General features: G+C 37.6%; 1 protein-coding gene across 12 annotated transcripts; it reads right to left on the bottom strand.

Annotated features, from left to right (window-relative positions):
• Positions 1 to 2,156: 2,156 nt before the first annotated feature.
• On the bottom strand, positions 2,157 to 22,452 carry LOC127437741 (dihydrolipoyl dehydrogenase, mitochondrial-like). Of its 12 annotated transcripts, none has more exons than XM_051692868.1 (18): positions 22,324 to 22,452; positions 21,200 to 21,275; positions 20,951 to 21,030; positions 20,797 to 20,865; positions 20,633 to 20,702; positions 20,106 to 20,206; positions 18,953 to 19,093; positions 18,726 to 18,827; positions 17,972 to 18,162; positions 17,702 to 17,872; positions 15,448 to 15,637; positions 12,529 to 12,666; positions 12,352 to 12,441; positions 9,992 to 11,201; positions 6,573 to 6,686; positions 5,418 to 5,599; positions 2,432 to 2,650; positions 2,157 to 2,358 (listed from the first exon to the last, which is right to left on the bottom strand). In XM_051692868.1, exons 1-14 carry the CDS (start codon positions 22,360 to 22,362, stop codon positions 11,136 to 11,138), a joined length of 1,524 nt encoding a protein of 507 aa, XP_051548828.1. In that variant the 5' UTR covers positions 22,363 to 22,452; the 3' UTR covers positions 2,157 to 2,358; positions 2,432 to 2,650; positions 5,418 to 5,599; positions 6,573 to 6,686; positions 9,992 to 11,135. The 12 variants fall into 12 exon arrangements, with proteins under 12 accessions (XP_051548828.1, XP_051548832.1, XP_051548827.1 ...); XM_051692872.1 differs by having other exon boundaries at positions 2,432 to 2,628; positions 6,573 to 6,738; XM_051692867.1 differs by having other exon boundaries at positions 6,573 to 6,738.
• Positions 22,453 to 22,691: the final 239 nt, after the last annotated feature.

Here is a 22,691-nt window from a genome sequence, read left to right on the forward strand (position 1 = left end):
TTATATTTTCCATTAAAACCAACACAATTCCCATCATTAAAATTATTAGAATTTCTTTGAGGGTTTCGATTGTTTGTTTGGTTTTTTTAGGAACAGTTACCCACAATACAATTACCAAGAGCTGTGTAATAATTAAGTTTAAGGAATGTAATTTCACCTAGCAAATATTTTACCTATAGTAAAAATCTTTGCACTTGAATTGATTAATACTTTTTTGTTTATATGCTTGCTCATTTGTATGTTTACCCTTTTGGTTTGGAGTTTTAAGGATTCCCAAGAAAACTTGAAATCCCCCAAATTATTCTTTCTAATATTCTAATATGTTGTTAAAAATACTTTTTAGAATTTTTGTGATGGGGAAAGTCGATATATGTTGACAGGGCAAATGTAAATGTACTATAGGCCCGACAGAACCAGCAGGAAAAAAGGAAATATATTGTTGAGCCCTGCATGCAGTTTTTGAAAGGATATGAAGGATCTGGCAAAAGAAAAAGTGTGATTTGTTGTTTGTTTAATTCTTGGCCATAAAGTACACATTGTTTTCAACATATTGTTGAAAGGAAACAGAAAATGTTTCAGTTAAGAAACAAACTATAGTGCATATGTGGCCTGTCTCCTGTTATATATACTGAATCAGAGAATTTAGCCATATGTTCTTAATTTAAAGTGTTATGGCCAGAGGTCTGTCTAACTATTTAATTAAAAAGGCCTACGCTTTAAGATTTAAGGCTAAGTGGAGGAGTACATATGAGAAGGGAGTTTAAAAGACTGGCTAGGACAGTGATCCTACCCATAAATTATTTGCACTAGATGGCCAGTGTTGTTATAGAAGAATTCAGTGCCAACAGATGAAAAACAAGGAAGGGTGGGCACTGGAATATTCACAGCTTTCAACAACAGCTGCTAACCCTTTCTTTAAAGGGGTCACAGCAATAACAACCAACTTCTATACTGATCTCTGCTGGTAATAATACAATAATACAAAGATATGAATATTCTGCTGTGGCAGGTGTCAGCTAAATAGAAGCACAGTCACAACATTATCATAAAAAGGAAGAGAAAAGAATCAGTCTTTTGCTAAATATTTTAATACCAGATAAAGGGCTGTCACTGAAATTTACAGGGACCTGGGGTGGGCCCTCTTCTCTCCAGGCCCAATGAGTAGATTATTTTGGGGGTTTTTTGGGTTCTGGATATTCCATAGATTCAGTAATGGGATGTAAAGACCTGGAACGTGCTGTGAAATGACTTTTTGGAGCGTAATGACCCATAAATTGAACTGTTGTCTGCTTTTGATCGGGATCTAAATGAACTGTATGCTGAGCTTCTAAGGGACGATAAATCATATCCCTCATCTCCACTCACTGGGAAAGAAAAAAGGCCACAGAAATAATATTTCATGAAAGTGTAGTAGAACACTGCAGTGTAACACAATTCTGATATTTAACACTTTTAATATAACTTTGATTAATTGCCTTCAAATGTGTTTAGTTCCGGTCCTCGAATCTGATTGGATGAGAGACGTTCCAAAAGAGCAGCACTCAGTCTCTTTACTGTTTGTATCACTCCACTTGTGTTCATGGCATTCTAAACTAAAGTGTCAGAGCAGCGCAGATGTTTAAGAGCAGCACAGATGTCTAAAAGCAGCTAAATGTGTTTCTTTTCATTTATAACTGTGACATTAAAAGTTTTAGCAAGTAGGTTGCGACAAAAGACCATTTTATGTGTATTGAGCCAGTTTAGTTGAGTTGACATTCATTGAATCGGTGCTGTCAGTCAGCGAGCAGTTTCTTTGAAGTCATCGGCATTATTTCTCACTCCATGATCGCTCTGATTACTACTAAAGCAAGGAAATAGAGGTAAACTAACAGCTTCATCATTAAGGCTTATCACAGCTGAGAGACACAACAGACTGAGTAATGACACATACTCAAGGTGCTTATTTTACAGGAGTTTCCGCATTGGGTGGAGTTGTAAACATTCAACATGGCGGTGTTACGGAATGTCAGAGACAGGACCCAATTTAAAAACAGGGATTTATTAAATACATCAAAAAAGAGAAAAAACAAACTAAAACTCCCACGAGGGGGAAAAATAATTATAAACTACCCCGAAGGGGGAAAAGGGTTTATATCAGGAAGACTTGCAGACTTGAGTGAAATTCAAGATGACATTTATTTGATGAATACAAAACAGAAAATGTAATGTCTCTCTTTGGCGTAAACCCCGTCTGGCGGTCCGAAGAAGTTGTACTCGGAACCGTCATATCCTGACGAGATAGAAGGCAGGGGCGAGGAGCCTTCCGCTGTGCAGGACGGGACTCAACTGGTGGTGGTGGAGTTTGCCGTGTTAGCACAACTGAAACAGCAATGTGATAGAATGTGAGCAGACTTATAAAGCAATGGCTTACATGTGATTGGCTAGGAGTTACCTAGCTAGTGGTGCGATGATGTACAGCTGCTAGTCTTCCCACTAGAACTATGCTGCTCTTACATATCCAGGCTGGGGTAGGGAAAAGGCACAGGACTGACCGGACTAAGCTACGGGAACCAGGGAAGGAGTAAACAGAACGACTGGCAGGACCGACATGAGAGAAAAACCCCCAACAGGAAACAAGATGAACTGGCCCTGGACAGCAAGCACAAGGAGACTAAAATAGGGAGAGAAATTAACAGGTTAATAAGACAGGGCAGGTGTGACTAATAAACTAATAATGGGCAAACAAGGAGGCAGGGTATGACGTAAGACAGAGAGACACATGGCGATACAGAAACTAAACAAAGCCACGTGCTCTCACAAGACAACAAAACACCCGAATGGCATAAGCGCACATCGCCAAGACAATAAGGCAATATATGCCCATGCCAGCAGACAAACAAGATGAGAGAATGCATAGCAACGGCAAACAAAGCAAAGCCACGCATTCTCACACTAAAAGAAACCTGAGTGTACATCACGAGGCAAACGCCATGCGATGCACGCAACAGGCGACAAAAACAAGACAGGATATCTGTGCAAGAGTTCGGCCACACACAAACCGAAAACTCAGACCGAAGTGACCAAACCTCAGCACAACCACAGCTCGCGACCTCGGCGCGCAGCGCAGTGCGACGCGAGTGCGACGCGAGGCGCACCCGTGTTTGCGAGAGACAGCAAGACAGAGAGACTATTGACGCGAGTGCGTGCTGCCAAGATGATATAAGCTCGATGCACCCACATCAATAACAGACAGACATGGAGCATGTGTCTCTGGATCCCGACACAGACTGAAACTGAACCAGACAGGAAGTCAGGACCCAGACACCATACTCCAGCCATGAAACCAGACAGACAGAAGAACGCACGGCAGGGAATACAACCGAAACCATGCGCTCACACAAAGGCAGACAATGAAACATGGCAGACATGGGACGATGATGCCACGGTCCTGTCATACTAAAACCCAAATTGACAGAGTAACAGGACCATGACAGGCGGAGGAGATAATGAACAGGGTTACCGTGAAATACTCAGGGAGGACCCCACACGAACAACTATTTTTACACAGAGGAAATAGGATGTATTTGACCATCTTAAGCAAGCTGACTAACACTGCACTACACTACAGCTGAGGAAAAGAGTTAAACAGCTATAGCAGGGGTACTCATTAGGCAGACTCTGGTCCGGATCCAGACCGAAGGACAATTCAATTCGGACCGAGATCTAAATCTTTGTGCTAGTTATCTGACATCTGGCTAAGTGATTGTGTAGGCATACGCGCACGGAGCGGCAATAAAGCACGCTCAGGGCTACAGAGAAATATTTCTAGAGCGGGAATAAAGCGCATCCAGCCCTACCTGCTTATTCCCGCGCTGAACGTGCTTTAATCCCGCTCAGCACGTTGCCTTCCACCCCCCCCCCCCGCTATAGAGGCGGCGCATAAAGCCTGAACTGTACGTAATTGAAGACGCGGTTATTTTAACAACAGTAGCGGACATTTTTCGCTTAAACACACTGCAGAAAACAAAAATGTGAAACTATCTTCATCTGCCTGATGTGTGATTCAGACAGTTCAGCTAAACCAGGTTTGTGTCAGGTCAAGGTGATGTGCTGCTTTAGACTGTAACGTTTTTTCGGTCTAAATTTAGCTTCATTAATCAGCATGTTAGCCTTTCATAATAAACAAACAGATTTTTGTTCTAATTTTGTGAAAATTAATTAGAGATGTCATTATGTCATAGGTGACAAGGAACGCCTATTTATTTTTAAATTAAGCAAACAGTATTTTTATGCTTCACTGTTGTCATGTAAATTGTTTGTTTGTAGATTCTCATGGTCCATTTAGACTTTTACATTTTTATAAAAAAAAATAAATAAATAAAATTCTCAGGGGACACCCTTGAAACCCAATACAGCATTTTACAAAGTACTATTGCTGCCATTGTGGCAAGCAGTGCTGGAGGTAGCGCGTTATAAGAAATAGTTTTTTTCTAATTTTTTATTTACTTGTTCATTGAACTGTTGTATAAAAGCATTATCACACTTGCAATCATGCTGTATTACCCTGAATCAGTACGGCTGATTGCCTGCGGCTGAATTACAGCCGTGCTGATATAGGGCCATACAGCATTATTACGAGTTTGATATTGCTTTAGTATTCCAAATGTTAATACTTAATGGAATATTTCACTGAGAAATATACTGTACAAAATTCTGACATTTTTTACTCATGTTTTTCAAAACCTCTGTACTGTTTCTGTGGAACACAAAGAATTTTAAAGAATCTTCATGCAACTCTTTTCCATTCTACAACACTTCATACAGTACAGTATGTTGATGTATCTGTCAAGCTCCAAAAATCTTGATAAAAACACCATAAAAGTAGTACTTGCATCTCGTGCACTATATTCCAAGTCTTCTGAAGCCACACAGTAACATTGTGTGGTAAACAGACTGAAATTTAAGCTGTTCTTTACTGAGAAGTTTCCCTTCCACTGCATCTCTCAAATCAAATATGGTACCTGTAGCAAAGGTTTGACATCATGAGGTTTGGAGACAAAAGAAGCAAATGACATTGATGTCCTGTGCCATAAATGCCATTTATGATTTGAGAGTTACAGAATATTATCAATTAATAACATTTTAAATCATAGTCTGTTTGTTACACAAAGCTATGCTTTCAGAAGACTTGGAATATAGTGCACAAGTCATGGACTACTCATATGGTGCTTTTTTGTTATCCTTTTCCGAGCTTGACAGGTGCTTTGCTGATATAAGGGATTCTTTGGAATACTGAATTCATTAGAAATTTTAATTTAAAGGTTTGTCAAACTTGCAGTAATAAACCCTAATAGGTACACACATGAATAGCTGCTGTACTGCTCAACAACTGTGTCAACATAAAGTACATTTTATGTTTTCAGTAAAAAAAGACTCACTATTTGGTCATGGTAAGTGCGTGCTGTTACTTTTTTTTGCTGGCTTAAACCATTTTTGTGAGCAATCAGATGAGCTTTTGGAGTGTGATGATCCAAAAATGTAACTGTTGTCTGATCGGGGTCTGAATGAAGTGTAAGGAGAGCTTCCAAAACACAACAAATCAGTCCTTCATCTCAGCTCACTGTAAAAAATGATAAAAAATAAATAAATAAATAAATAAAAAAAATGAAGTTGAAGAACATGGCAGTGTAACACAATTCTGACATTTCAAACTTTATAATAACTTTAATTAATTGCCATTAACAAATTACAAATACCCATGAACAAATAAGGTTTGTTTAGTTGTGTTCCAGATATTAGTTCCTAATACTGTGTCTTGCAAGAAATTGGATAATTGAGATTATTTTAGTGTATTACTTATGTGATGTAAACAATAGTTTCCCATTATTTAAACTCATTTCTTCATTATTAGCTTAACAAGTTGGAAAGTTATTATGCAGCTATTCCATTTATTAGGTGATTCTTAGCTGAGAAATAACTAATTTAAAAATGTACTTGTTTTAAAAAGCTAAAAGATTTATAAAACAAACAATTTACATACTTTTATATGATTTTTATGTTAAGATAAAAGTTTTAAAAACAAAAGATTTATAGGCCAGTTGTCCTATTGAAGATTAAAACACACTGTAAATTACTGACATCACTGATTTGCACTGGACCAAAATCATGGAGAAACTCTGGTAATAATTACATGAGCCTGCATCCCCATTTAAAACTAATCCCAAATAGTGCTCTAGTTTTATGATTGTAATACGTTTTTCAATACTTTTATTTATAACTCTAAACTCTAAACCAAGTATTTATGAAGACAACAGTTTCATGGAACATGCAAGAAACATGTGTAATACAGTTCACCGAGAACATCTACTTTAGTAATGAAATAGTTGTATGCTGTCTTTTAAGAACATCTTATACTGATCTCCTTGATTCATACTGAATAATGAATTGATCAGAAAACACATTTTTAAAGTGTGTCATTAGTGAGGTAATGGACCCTCATGATTACGGGTATACATAATCAAGTGTTCAGAAATCTCCAACATATTTCAAAAAGTGTCAGCTTAAATATCAAGATTTCAACAAAGGAGACTCACTGTTTGGTGGTGGCAATTGCAAGCTATTATCTCTATTTACAGGCTTCAACCCATTTCCTGAGATGAGACCCAAGCATTGAACTGCTGTCTGCTTCTGATTGGGATCTAAATGAACTGTAAACAGAGCTTCTAAAGGACAATGAATCAGATCCCTCATTTTCACTGACTGGGAAAATATAAGTAATAACATAATAATTAATCATATGAAAGTGTAGTGTTATGTAATAGTTCTGACATAAAAATAGTAAGAGAATAAATCAATAACACTTCAGATTATAAAATAAACGTATTAAATGAATTCATTCATACTTCATATAATACAGTGGCCCTAAAAAGCATTTGGACACTTTTGCCACACTTAAAAATGTCTAAACCTTTTCTACCAGAAAGACTCGAAATATTTAAGAATTAATCAAGAGTACAAAGGTAGAATTTTTCCTTTGGGGTAAACCCTGTCCTGTGGTTCAGCGTTCAGATTCTCGCTCAAACCATCAGATCCTGCTGGAAGAGGATGATGGCAGGGGAGAGGAATTGAATATTGAATATAATTTATTGCCCCGCTAAAGCAAATTTATTTTGGATTCCATGCACAGCAGCCATTAACAACACAAAACACAGACATACACAATAGCCCACAAAAAAATAAAAATATATCAAAAATATAAAATGGAATTTACCCCTTACAGGACAGAACCTAAACTGGTGACGAAGGCATGGAGGGGGGAGAAAACAAACAGTGGCATAACAAGCAATGAAGAGCTGCGGAGCTTGTTAAGCAAAGGCTGGATTATGATTGGATGAGATACCTGAATTGAATGAAAGGCACAGTGCTGCTATGAGTCTTGCTGACAGAACTACCACTTACACCTCCATTTCTACCAGAAATACTTGAATAGAGAATTAATCAAGAATAAAGAGATAGAATAATTTATTTGGCGTAAGCCCCATCCTACGTTTCAGCATTCATATTCTTGTTCGAACCATCAGATCCTGCCGGAAGAGGATGATGGCAGGGGAGAGGAACTTACCCCAAAAGGGGAAAGTTGTAATTAAAATGTATACCCCCAAAAATAGCCAAAAAATATATTGAGAACAACAAACCAGGTCTTCAGAAGGTGAAGATATCCTTGAAACAGAAAGTATGGAACATACTGTATAACAGTATATGAAAAAGATACATTGTCCTACGAAAGTCATTGGTTGTGTAATACCTTACAAAGCATGGAATAGCATACTGAATGTGAAATGATGCCCCTTACGAAAGGGCGAGCATTGTTGTGCAGTATATTTGCAGAGGGTAATCAATGCTACGATGCATCTGAGCCATTGAAAAAGGGTGAGCATTGTTAGTGCAATACCCTTGAAAAGGATCACAGTGCTTTGTGAGACCTTAAAAAAGGTGTAGCATTGTTGGTGCAGTACACTTTAAAACCATAACAATGCTTGTGATGCGTATGAACCCTGAATAGAGTGAGCATTGTTTGTGAAAGACCCTTGAAAAGGATAACAATGATTTGCGATGCATCTGTGGCCTTTAAATATGAAGCATAGTTAGTACAATACCCTTGAAAAGGATAACAATACTTTGTGATGCGTATGAACTCTGAATAGGGTAAGCATGGTTTGTGCCATACCCTTGAAAAAGATAAACAATGCTTGCAAAGTTTTGAGCCTTTGACAAAAGGTGAGCATAGATTGTATGCCACCTATGTGAAAAGGGGTGTTGTGAATAATCTGTTAAATATGACTAATGCGACAAGATGCAGATCAGAGGTAATCATGTAATTGTGAGAAATAACGTGAAGTTTGATATCAAAGATCTGAGGCTTGTGTCAAAACCAACAACATGTTTGGATGATTTATGATGTCTGAGGATTCATTTGAATGAATATTATGGTATCTGCTTCAAAGGGTGCTATCCCAGAACAGACATTATCCCAATACAGAAGCACTTAAAAATAATTGCAAAATAAAAATTGCCAAGCACATTGTAGCAGAATTTAGGAGCATTTTACATTTATCACCAGCAGATGTATATATATTTAACCGTGTTGAAAAAATGTACTCTGTAGTTAATAATTCCTGTATCAATACGTTGTCGTAAAAGCCCCAAGCTTCAGAAGGCTTATTTTTGATCACTAATAGAATAATAGTTGCAAAAACCAATGGAATATGTCTCGCTTACTTGGAAAGGTTGCAAAAGGCATCTAAATAACAGAAAACACATCACATGATTGGAAATAATTGTAAATACACCCTTGTTTAATTTGATTATTTTATGTATGTTAACAACATTTCAGTTCAAAATTCAGTTCAGTAACGCCAATAAGAGCTGAGTTTATAGAGTTATAGAAGGTTATAGAAAGACCTTAAATGGCATTTCTTGACTGTTTGAAATCTTTATCATGACATATACTCAGTGACCACTTTATTAGGTACACCTGTACACCTACTTATTCATGCAATTATGTACTCAGCCAATCATGTTGCAGCAGTGCAATGCAAAAAACTTATCTTTTGTGTCTTGCTGATTGAGACCAGCTGCTCTGAGGAGCGTGAACATCAAGTAAACCGCAATATATATTCCAATATGAAGCGACTGTTTGGATGAAAAGCGAAGGCACAGCATGTAGTTGATTGTGATTTTCACTCACATGCAAGTGAACGAAAACAAAAAGCAGTGATGAACAACAGCTGAGCTTATAAACAACAAAAGTTTATAAAGCAGAGGCTGGATTATGATTGGATGAGATACCTGAATTGAATCAGGCTGCCTGCCTGACAGAACTAATGCTAATGCTTCCTTTTCTCTTCCCTGACTATATACATCTACTAAAAATGACCTTTAAACCAGCTGGTTCAAAGTCACTGCAAAAATGATAAAGATACATCTGAAAAAATGTCTAGAATTGTTAGTTTGTAAATGTCGCTTTATTTGACATTTAGTTATCTAATTCCAATGCAATGAAATTCATGCATTTTGATTGTGGCTTAAGTGTCCAGATGTGCCCAAAATATTTTTTGGGGGCCACTGTATATAAACAATAATAGGGTGTAATCATTAATTCATAGGTTTTTAAGAGATCTTTGTGATCACTGGAGAAATTACATTAAATTAATCTGCCAACATATGTGAACTCTAATATGACTCAGGGAGTGGATCACTACATGCAGCATTTTGGAACCAACTAACCAGGGTGCATGAGAAAAGGGGAGACTATAGCAATGTTGCATGTTTACAGTAAATCCCTCAATTAAAAATTTCAGATATATTTATCATCATGTTAAATATGATTTCTGTAAAAGTATTTTATTTCCAAATTCATAGCCTATAAAGAGAATCATGGGATTAATTCAGGAAAAATGTATAGAAAGAGGGAAATTGGAGTGAATTTTAGAACATGGAATACCGGACTCACCCGGAGTGTCTTGGGGAGCCACAGCTGGTATGTCACTGGGTTGACCCTTCTCACTACTGTAAAGGGGCCAATGTACAGATGGGTGAACTTGCTGGAATCTGTGTGTAGATGGAGACTTAGAGTAGACAGCCACACCCGCTGGCCTGAATTAAGAAGTGGGTCTCCTCTGTTTGGCCTGGTGCTGGTGTCACTGGGAAACCCGTATGAGTGATGCCCCAGCTTTCCTCCGAGACCTCGTACACCTGGCTATGGCAGCCTGTTTTTGTGATCAGTCAGAACTTGGAACTGGTGGAGTGCTTCTTCCAGCCAGTGCCTGCCCTTTCAACCCATTCAAGCTAAAAGACAAATGAGCATCTTTAACAAGGATCCTTTAATGAAGAAAAGTCTTTTTTTTTTTTTTAACAAGACCGTATTTTAACTGTGTCTAAAAATCTAAATTTTAGTAGTGTTTAAAGCATTCTACGCATTTCCCCCACAAACAATACAGTATATTTTTTCCTTTTTTTCCCCATTTTGTGAACTGCTGAGTAGCCTATGACTTATTTTTATGCAAAAAGACATCAACAATAATAGCCTTAAAATGATTACTACTTTCAATAACGTCCTTATGTCATGTTTGGCCATCAGTCACTTTTATCATAATTCTTCCGCGCCTTTCTCTACTTGTGAATGAAAAGTTTAGTTCAGTGCTGCTCCTTCAGAGAAAACGATACACTCGACTCTTGTCAATACCAGAGACTATGCAGAATCTTGTACACACGCTGCACACGATCTACCGCGGCAGGACAGCAGCAGGAAAGGATTGCAATAATTCCAATTAATTTAACATTTAAATATGAAACTATCCTCCATAAGGTTTAAAAAAGTTCAAATTGAAGTGAACTATGCTGTTTTATAAAATCCAAACTGAGAAAGGCAAAGTTCAACTTAAGACCAAGACTTCTTTATTAGGACATTTAAATAATATGCTAAATGTTTTACAGGGTTGTTTTGGATGTTTACATAAAGAGTACATCTGAAAGCCCAAAGACTGAGGAACTCCATAATGTTTGTAGACCGTAAAAAAAAAAAAATAAAAAAAAAAATGCAACAGACATTTATATACATGTGTGTGTGTGTGTGTGTGTGTGTGTGTGAAGAAAATCTAAAAGTTGATAGCTTTTCCAAATGAAGCAGCAAGGTTGGCTTCCCTGAAGGCCTCTGACACAGTCTGAAAAAGAGGAAAAGTTGGTCAACACATTAAAAGTTCAAAAAGCTTGCATTTTTAAGCAGGAAAGGCAGCGTCACAAATTACTAAAATATGAAGATGAATAAATAAAGCAAAGATTAGTGCTCATTCATCAGAATGTTTATTAGGCATTTCATAAAATATCGATATATCGATTGCTGATCGCCTAGTTTTTTCTCTATAAGTTTATGGGGCATCAATATATTAACAAAAGCCGGCATTTAATTTTGAACCATATTTCGTGCTTTCCATTCATAGTCAGTTGGCCTTCCGTTTAATGTAGTCTGGCATAATGGCTTTAAGAGACCACAAGGAGGTGATATAACATTCACTGAAGCCAGTTGCGGGTAGGACAGTCGATGCAGCAGGTGGTAGTTGTGAATCCAGACACCATACTCACAAAAGTTATGAAAGAATTTGTACTTCTTCAAGACTGAACAAAATTACGTTGATGAGTTTGCAGGTTAGTGTATGAAACTGGTGTATCTTCGAAAACTGATCAATTAGAAATGGCGATGTTTATTATGAAATTGCTCTGTATGTAGCCTTGAATAGGTTTCATGACATCAAGCTGTCAAACCACAAAAAAGATATACTTGCAACTGAAAATACATTGAGCCTATTTGAAAGATACATATACACAATATATCATCCAGTGATGGCTAGAGAAAATAATCTATGTCCTTTGATAATGATTTGGGTCGAATTTAATGGAAAACAATGCAAGTTTCTCTCTGTGGCGCTGCAGAATTTTGAGAAGCCTGCGGAGTCAGTTTGGCGTTTCTCGGCGGCGGTGTGTATACCTTCATAGAAAATAATTGTTTCTAATTTTAGAACATGCCACGTCGTCTGCCAGATGCATCTGGTGTGTGACCCACTTTAAGTTACCCTGCCACTCACACTTAACCAAACTTGTGTTGAGAAACATGTATGAAGAGACAAAGACTTTTGTGCAACAAGTTGCCCTATTTATACTGTAACCGAATAAAAACATTTTTTTAAAAAAATCTCGATAACCATCATGAAAATTTTCTGATAATCAATGCATAAAAAAGACAGATTCCCAAGCCAAATTTTTATTAATAAAAGGTAATAAAACAAGAAATCCATACACCACACAAGAGACACTTACAGGGTGGGCGTGGCACACTCTTGCAACATCCTCACATGATGCTCCATACTCCATAGCTAATGCAGCCTCATTAATCATCTCCCCTGCTCCCTGCAGAAAATAAATAATCATTTATGAATTATCATTTTTAAAAAATGATTTCCTACACAAAAACAGAATAAGCAGAGAGATTATTACCGTTCCCACAATGTGTGCTCCCAGCAACCTGTCTGTATCCTTGTGGCTGAGGATCTTCACCAGTCCATCTGTATCAGCGTTTGTCTTCGCTCTGCTGTTAGCAGCAAATGGGAATTTGCCCACTTTATAAGGCACGCCCTGCAAAACACAGCAATTACACAATTAGGGACATACAGGTGCATCTCAATAAATTAGAATATCATGGAAAAGTTCATTTATTTCAGTAATTCAACTCAAATTGTGAAACTCGTGTATTAAATAAATTCAATGCACACAGACTGAAGTAGTTTAAGTCTTTGGTTCTTTTAATTGTGATGATTTTGGCTCACATTTAACAAAAACCCACCAATTCACTCTCTCAAAAAATTAGAATATGGTGACATGCCAATCAGCTAATCAACTCAAAACACCTGCAAAGGTTTCCTGAGCCTTCAAAATGGTCTCTCAGTTTGGTTCACTAGGCTACACAATCATAGGGAAGACTGCTGATCTGACAGTTGTCCAGAAGACAATCATTGACACCCTTCACAAGGAGGGTAAGCCACAAACATTCATTGCCAAAGAAGCTGGCTGTTCACAGAGTGCTGTATCCAAGCATGTTAACAGAAAGTTGAGTGGAAGGAAAAAGTGTGGAAGAAAAAGATGCACAACCAACCGAGAGTACCGCAGCCTTATGATTGTCCAGCAAAATCGATTCAAGAATTTGGGTGAACTTCACAAGGAATGGACTGAGGCTGGGGTCAAGGCCTCAAGAGCCACCACACACAGACATGTCAAGGAATTTGGCTACAGTATTCCTCTTGTTAAGCCACTCCTGAACCACAGACAATGTCAGAGGCGTCTTACCTGGGCTAAGGAGAAGAAGAACTGGACTGTTGCCCAGTGTTCCAAAGTCCTCTTTTCAGATGAGAGCAAGTTTTGTATTTCATTTGGAAACCAAGGTCCTAGAGTCTGGAGGGAGGGTGGAGAAGCTCATAGCCCAAGTTGCTTGAAGTCCAGTGTTAAGTTTCCACAGTCTGTGATGATTTGGGGTGCAATGTCATCTGCTGGTGTTGGTCCATTGTGTTTTTTGAAAAGCAAAGTCACTGCACCCGTTTACCAAGAAATTGTGGAGCACTTCATGCTTCCTTCTGCTGACCAGCTTTTTAAAGATGCTGATTTCATTTTCCAGCAGGATTTGGCACCTGCCCACACTGCCAAAAGCACCAAAAGTTGGTTAAATGACCATGGTGTTGGTGTGCTTGACTGGCCAGCAAACTCACCAGACCTGAACCCCATAGAGAATCTATGGGGTATTGTCAAGAGGAAAATGAGAAACAAGAGACCAAAAAATGCAGATGAGCTGAAGGCCACTGTCAAAGAAACCTGGGCTTCCATACCACCTCAGCAGTGCCACAAACTGATCACCTCCATGCCATGCCGAATTGAGGCAGTAATTAAAGCAAAATGAGCCCCTACCAAGTATTGAGTACATATACAGTAAATTAACATACTTTCCAGAAGGCCAACAATTCACTAAAAATGTTTTTTTTATTGGTCTTATGATGTATTCTAATTTTTTGAGATAGTGAATTGGTGGGTTTTTGTTAAATGTGAGCCAAAATCATCACAATTAAAAGAACCAAAGACTTAAACTACTTCAGTCTGTGTGCATTGAATTTATTTAATACACGAGTTTCACAATTTGAGTTGAATTACTGAAATAAATGAACTTTTCCACGACATTCTAATTTATTGAGATGCACCTGTATATTATGGCAGAAATACAGGAGGACACATAGAAAATAAGTTATGACGACATTCAGCTTCAAGATGCCATGAAATTTGTTAGCTGTGAGGTCATCTACCTGCTAGTATATTCCAACAAGTTGAAAAAAAATTATTAGCAGATATACACATTTACTAGCAGATATACACATTTACTGTATCATACAGGAAAACACACAAAAATTATTTGTATAAAAAGTTTTTTGTCCAGTGAATGGCTCAGTAGAATGAGAATGTTCCCTTTTCCCAAACTATAAATACCATCTGCCTCCAATTAACACATTTTCTTGTCGAGTCGTGGTGCCATCTTGTGGTGTGTAAATTTGACTGTCCCGTATGCATAACTGGAAAGCTTTGAGGTCCGAAGTGGGGAATTTCAACTGCTTTGTATGGAACACGGCAATAGATGTCCCACCCCGACTTACAGTTTCAATAGGAAATATGTCAAAAATGCAACAAAAAACAAACAAACAAAAAAGTGTGCTTGTCAAGCCATTTCAAGGTGTCTTTAAAGGGATAGTTCACACAAAATGAAAATTCTCCTTATTTACTCACCCTCATGATATCCCAGATGTGTATGATTTTCTTTCTTCACCAGAACACATTTGAAGAAAAATAGAAAAATATCTGAGCTCAGTACATCCTTAAAATGCAAGTGAATGGAGATGTCTCTTTTGAAGCTCCAAAAATCACAGACAGTCAGCATAAACGTCATGGATATGACTCCAGTGGTTAAATTAAAGTCTTATAAAGCAACACATTCGCTAAGTGTTCTGGTGAAGAAAAAAAGTCATACACACCTGGGATATCATGGGGCGAGAAAATAATGAGAGAATTTTAATCTTTTGGTAAACTATCCCTTTAAGGGCAGGCAGAAGTTGATATGGAAAGGAATGTTAGAGTAAATATTTACCCTAACAAAATTTCCACAGCCACAAAACAATAAGGCACGAACATTCTTTACAGAGCATGCACGCACATACTCAAACATTCAAAAGCAGCCGCAGCACTTTCAGTCACAGCACTCAAGTACCGAACTGAATTGGTACTCGGTATTACCAAAACTGTAGAAAGACATTGTTACATTGTTTTATTTTAGTATCGACTTGGTACATAATACCAGTACCTTTGATATCCCTAGTCCCTACTCACTTCCTCTTTGAGTTGTTCCTCAGTTTTGCCAACCCAGGCAACCTCAGGGTGTGTGTAAATGACGGAGGGCACACAATTGTAGTCGATATGGACGGCTCCCCCAGCCATTCCCTCAACACATATGATACCTTCATCTTCAGCTTTGTGGGCCAACATGGGTCCAGCTACCACATCTCCAATAGCATAGATACTATAAAGAGATCAGAAAAACAAATTAGGAAATTGGGACTTCAGAAAGCATACTGTAATTTCTGAGTTGTGTATAGATTATGCAAGCCACATGTAAAATTTAAAAATTGGTCCTCTGTACTTTTAATGAATGTCCCTGGTCTTCTTGTTCACAATTCATCAGTGCACATTATTTGACAAAATGTCTGCTTTCATATACAGTTGTGCTCAAAAGTTTGCATACCCTGGCAGAAATTGTGAAATTTTAGCACTGATTTTGAAAATATGACTGATTATGCAAAACAACTGTCTTTTATTTAAGAATAGTGATCATATGAAGCCATTTATCATCACATAGTTGTTTGGCACCTTTTTAAATCATAATGATAACAGAAATCACCCAAATGGCCCTGATCAAAAGTTTACATACCCTTGAATGTTTGGCCTTGTTACAGACACACAAGGTGACACACACAGGTTTAAATGGCAATTAAAGGTTAATTTCCCACACCTGTGGCTTTTTAAATTGCAATTAGTGTCTGTGTATAAATAGTCAATGAGTTTGTTAACTCTCACGTGGATGCACTTAGCAGGCTAGATACTGAGCCATGGGGAGCAGAAAAGAACTGTCAAAAGACCTGCGTAACAAGGTAATGGAACTTTATAAAGATGGAAAAGGATATAAAAAGATATCCAAAGCCTTGAAAATGCCAGTCAGAACTGTTCAATCACTTATTAAGAAGTGGAAAATTCGGGGATCTCTTGATACCAAGCCAAGGTCAGGTAGACCAAGAAAGATTTCAGCCACAACTGCCAGAAGAATTGTTCGGGACACAAAGAAAAACCCACAGGTAACCTCATGAGAAATACAGGCTGCTCTGGAAAAAGACGGTGTGATTGTTTCAAGGAGCACAATACGACGATACTTGAACAAAAATGAGCTGCATGGTCAAGTTGCCAGAAAGAAGCCTTTACTGCACCAACGCCACAAAAAAGCCCGGTTACAATATGCCCGACAACATCTTGACATGCCTCACAGCTTCTAGCACACTGTTATTTGGAGTGACGAGACCAAAATAGAGCTTTATGGTCACAACCATAAGCGCTATGTTTGGAGAGGGGTCAACAAGGCCTATAGTGAAAAGAATACCATCCCCATTGTGAAGAATGGTGGTGGCTCACTGATGTTTTGGGGATGTGTGAGCTCTAAAGGCACGGGGAATCTTGTGAAAATTGATGGCGAGATGAATGCAGCATGTTATCAGAAAATACTGGCAGACAATTTGCATTCTTCTGCACGAAAGCTGCGCATGGGACGCTCTTGGACTTTCCAGCACGACAATGACCCTAAGCACAAGGCCAAGATGACCCTCCAGTGGTTACAGCAGAAAAAGTCGAAGGTTCTGGAGTGGCCATCATAGTCTCCTGACCTTAATATCATCGAGCCACTCTGGGCATATCTCAAATGTGCGGTTCATGCAAGACGACCAAAGACTTTGCATGACCTGGAGGCATTTTGCCAAGACGAATGGGCAGCTATACCACCTGCAAGAATTGGGGGCCTCATAGACAACTATTACAAAAGACTGCACGCTGTCATTGATGCTAAAAAGGGCAATACACAGTATTAAGAACTAAGGGTATGCAGACTTTTGAACAGGGGTCATTTCATTTTTTTCTTTGTTGCCATGTTTTGTTTTATGATTGTGCCATTCTCTTATAACCTACAATTGAATATGAATCCCATAAGAAATAAAAGAAATGTGTTTTGCCATTCCTGTAAAGCGCCGTTGACTAAAGCCTGCTCTAAATATTGGATAGTTTGATGCATGGGTTGTGTGCATAACAAGAAATCAGTCTGGGTCCCGTGGGTGCTGCGGGTGTTCTCCAGGAATACAGACCTCTAGGTTCAACCAAATCTCAATTAATAAAAACAAGTCCTGTCCTACATTATTTCCTGCTTAGTATTCTGTTCTGCTCAGCAAAACATCACATTAAAGAAAATATACTATACTCTCAATGCACTTTGAATATTGTTTCATGTTGTCTAGTTAAAAGCAGGAAAACTCATTTGAAATGTCCATACCTAGGCACTTTGGTCTGGAAGCGGCCGTTGACCGGGATTCTTCCGCGGTTATCCAGCTCGATACCCAAACTCTCAAGGCCGAGGTTCCCTGTGAAGGGGCGGCGACCGATGCACACCAACAGAACGTCACATGTGAGCGTCTCATTCTTTCCACCAGCAGCAGCCTCCACACTAAGCAACAGAAACAATGAAATGGGTAAAAATCTAAAAGCTCTATTACTAAAAGAACTCAAAGATTTTAAACAGCATCTCTAGAAACGCTGCACTCACGCCACATCAATCTTGCCGTCAGGTCTCTTGGTGGCACCCATCACCTTGGTGCCCAGTTTGAACTGCAAGCCCTGCTTCTGAAGAATTCGCTGGAAGTTCTTGGAGATCTCCATGTCGATGCCCATTCCCCCAACATGTCCGAGAAACTCCACGGCTGTAACTTTGGCACCTAATCTCTGCCACACGGACCCCTGAGAATAAATACAATGAATCTGCATTACACTCCATAAATCAACCTCAATTCAGAGCAATCATCATCAATACTCAAATATTACAACTATGCACTTTCATTTGCAAAAAGAACCATTTAGATTCAGGGTTCCCACACTATCTGAACAATTTTCATGACGTTACATGACCTTTTCAGACACATCATTCATACCAATTTGTGAACTGGTTTGACTGATTCACTGAAAAGAGTCAACTCAAAAGAACTATTTGCTCAAATATCGAACCTCACTATGGCTTGCAAGCTAATTTTAATCTACATAAGCTCTATACACTAACTAGATCTAGACATTATAACTAGAAAATAGACAGTAAATTTACTACAGAAATATCACAACCTTTCTTTGAATTGTTTTGGATTTTATTAATTTCAAAGACTTTCAAGGTCTGGAAAACACAACTTAAAAATTCCCCGATATACAGTATCCAAGTTTTCTATAACTGTGGGAACACTGTAGATCAGCACTAGGAATGGCAGATGAAACTCATTAATTTAAAGGTACAAATCTTTCAATTAGCCACTCACCAACTCCACCCCAATGACTCCAGCTCCAATCACAATGAGCTCTTCTGGAACCTTCTTGAGGGACAAAGCGCCAGTGGAAGAGACCACAGTGTCTTCATCAATCTTTCAAAATAGCAAGTAATACGATTAATACCAGAGTCTGAGAGCTTGACTCAACAACTAACTGTATTAAAAGTATATAAAGTTGCTATGTATAAATTGAGCCTCTTTGTATATTGCAGATGTACCTGAATCCCTGGGAAAGGGGTGACCTCTGATCCAGTGGCGATCAGGATGTTCTTAGTGTTTATGACTTGATCTCCATCAGCAGTCTTCGCAGTCACTTGATTCTTACCAGTTATTGTTCCAAACCCATTGACGTGAGTTACCTACGAATACCAGAAACATATTTAATATATAGGCAATCACATTGTTGACAGTGGCGGTCTGTCAGAGGAGGTTTATGACTTTATTCATGATAGACTTTATTCAATAATAAAAAAATAATAAAAATACATATACATACACACACACACATATATATATATACACACACACACATACATATATGTATGTAAATATATATGTGTATATATATGTGTATATATATACACACACACATATATATTTACATACATACACACGTATATATATATATATATATATATATATATATATATATATATATATATATATATGTATGTATGTATGTATGTATGTATGTATGTATATATATATATATATATATATATATATATATATATATACACACATATATTTACATACACATATATATTTACATACATACATACATACATACACATATATATATATATATACACACACACACACACACACACACACACATCTATATATAGTTGTGCTCAACAGTTTGAATACCCTGGCAGAAATTGTGAAATTTTGGCATTGATTTTGAAAATATGACTGATCACGCAAAAAAAGAGCTAACAAACTCATTGACTATTTATACACAGACACTAATTGCAATTTAAAAAGCCACAGGTGTGGGAAATTAACCTTTAATTGCCATTTAAACCTATGTGTGTCACCTTGTGTGTCTGTAACAAGGCCAAACATTCAAGGGTATGTAAACTTTTGATCAGGGCCATTTGGGTGATTTCTGTTATCATTATAATTTAAAAAGGAGCCAAACAACTATGTGATAATAAATGGCTTCATATGATCACTATCCTTAAATAAAAGGCAGTTTTTTTTCATGATCAGTCATATTTTCAAAATCCATGCCAAAATTTCACAATTTCTGCCAGGGTATGCAAACTTTTGAGCATAACTGTATATCTATATCTATATATATATATGTTTGGAACAATACACTAATGAAATCAATGAATGTAGAAAAACACTAAGACTGAGTCTCACTTTGTTTTGTTTGAATAAGTGTGCGATTCCTCCTGTCAGAGCTTTGACAGCCCCACTCTTCTGTGCCATCATCTTCTCCAGGTTCAATGACAGCCCCTGAACTAATGCACAAAAAATAATTAAGAGATCACTAATCAAATGTAATGACTATATATAAACTTTTTTGTGTAAACAAAACACATGTATTATAGTTTAAAGGGACAATCTCATCATTTACTCCTCATGCCATCCCAGATGTGTATGACTTTCTTTCTTCTGTTGAACACAAACGAACATTTTTAGAAGAATATCTCAGCTCTGTAGGTCCATACAATGCAAGTGAATCTTTATTTATGTTCTGCAGAAGAAAGAAAGTCATACGCATCTGGGACGGCATGAGGGTGAGTAAATGATGAGAGAATTTTCATTTTTGGGTGAACTCTCCCTTTAAATGCCCTCTGCCAGAGAAAAAGCATTCAAATGCATATTTGACATAGAAACATAAATATGAGCTTATTGCGTCATGCTGTCTTTATATTTAAGCTTACTTTCAATGCCTCTGCTTTCAAAGTCTTTCCCATGTGCCAAGTGATACAGGTAAGAGTTGTTCAGAAGAGCCTTAAATGAGAAAAAAATAATTACAGGAAGAGTTAAGCATTGTGAAAAGCTTGTTAGGATGTGCAGAACTCACTGTACCCTTATAAGAACATACCTTTGATGGGATGCAGCCCACATTTAAGCACGTTCCTCCAAGGGTCACATTCTTTTCCACGCACACTGTCTGTGAAAGAAGGTTGCATGTTACTAGCGCAGTCAAACAAAGGCTGGTGGCATATCAGTGATTTTACAGGGTGACAAAACGATACCTTAAAACCAAGCTGAGCTGCTTTTATGGCGGCAACGTACCCTCCAGGCCCAGAGCCCACAACTGTGACATCAGCATCGACTATGAAAAGACAGGGTGCAATTATTTTAATATGAACATACATTAGTACATATCACATTTCAAATGATTCGACTTACCATTAAAGTTTTTTAATAGAGGTGCATGGCCAATGGTTTGTTAAACTGTTTATGTAACAACACTATAGTCTATCATTACTAAGTATTCTTACTTGCTGATTTGTCTGCATACGTTCTTGCAGATAAGACTGTGGCACCGTGTAGCTTGCAGGAGAGGTGCTGACCTCGCTGTTTCGAAAGAACAAAACGGCATAATTTTATTTTATTACACAGACATATTGGTGTTCAAATATCCAACAAATGTATAAATAAGTCAGTATAATGGGGGAAAGAGACTGCAATTAATTGAAGAGCTAACACAAGGTCAAAATTAAGTTAATCAAAAGAATTAAGTGTTGCATTACTTGCATAAATGTGTTGCAATAAAGGCGAAAGTCATAATGTCATCTTTAGTAAAGAATTTTCTATCAGCTGTAAAGAATCACAACCAGACTTTACAATATTTTTAAACTACATCTAAGCAGCTCATAAAACAAAATTAAGGTAATGGGGAATTTTTGTTTCCTCCAATTTGTTGTTGCACTAACTAGAACTGATAAACCACAACTAGACATCATTAGTTACATAAACAGAAACATGCCAGCACTCTTTAACTGTAAAGTAGAACAAGCATGGTCAACAACAACAAACTTAATTACCCAACGAACACAGTATGGCTCAGAATGTGTCTCAAAACCTGGATCATCTGCCTACCTAGACAGCATTTTTTGCGAATCAAAACATTATTCTACATAGGTTATGCAGCTCACTGAATGTTAAATTCGAAGACAACAATGATGCACAAAATGCAGTCCATGTAGGAATCCCACTAGGTTTTGAAACTCAGCATAAATCTGGATCAGAGTGATGTAACATACATGGCATATGATAAAAAAGATTCACAGAGGCAGTAGCTGAAATAACACACCATTTGCATGTTTAACGAAAGGTTACACAACTAATTCTCGTTTATTTAAATATGCATTAGCACTTTCTAAAATGTAGATATAGACACATATAGATGCCTTTGGCTGAAGACATTTAAATTACTCCACTTCGTCTGTGTTTCTGTAAACCTTATTTACATAAGTTACGTTGCATTTCTGCAACGCTGACATGCAAGTTGGGCCTTGACAGTCATAACATTGCCTTTTCTTTTCAGAACACCTTCTTTTTGTTCTAATGGAGTGTCGATCTATTTAACTGGCATCTATCTGGACCCTTAAATAGTAATTACCGTGGCGAGTGTGCGGTATAGATGGTTCCAGGCCTGCATTTTGACAGTACGTCCCTTTCGAGACGCTTCACCTACAGCGATCGGAGCGTCCAAGGACTTGGCGATTTACGCATGCGCAGTATGGAGAGCGATCAGGCGTCGCTGCCCGATGATGTCACACATACATCATGTTACTCAACCCGCTGTAACTTTTTTAATGCTTTTATTTTGAACATAAAAATAGCGCATATAAAAATAAACAAATTAATAAATGAGTAAAAACTTATAAGTTAAATGATAATGATAATAAGAAAAACTGATAACACACCCTTGAAAAACTGATCTTTCCAATGATTTCATCAATAAAAGAGATGGTTTGATCACTTTTA

Source organism: Myxocyprinus asiaticus, chromosome 48, assembly GCF_019703515.2.
Source record: "Myxocyprinus asiaticus isolate MX2 ecotype Aquarium Trade chromosome 48, UBuf_Myxa_2, whole genome shotgun sequence".
Taxonomy (NCBI): Eukaryota; Metazoa; Chordata; class Actinopteri; order Cypriniformes; family Catostomidae; genus Myxocyprinus; species Myxocyprinus asiaticus.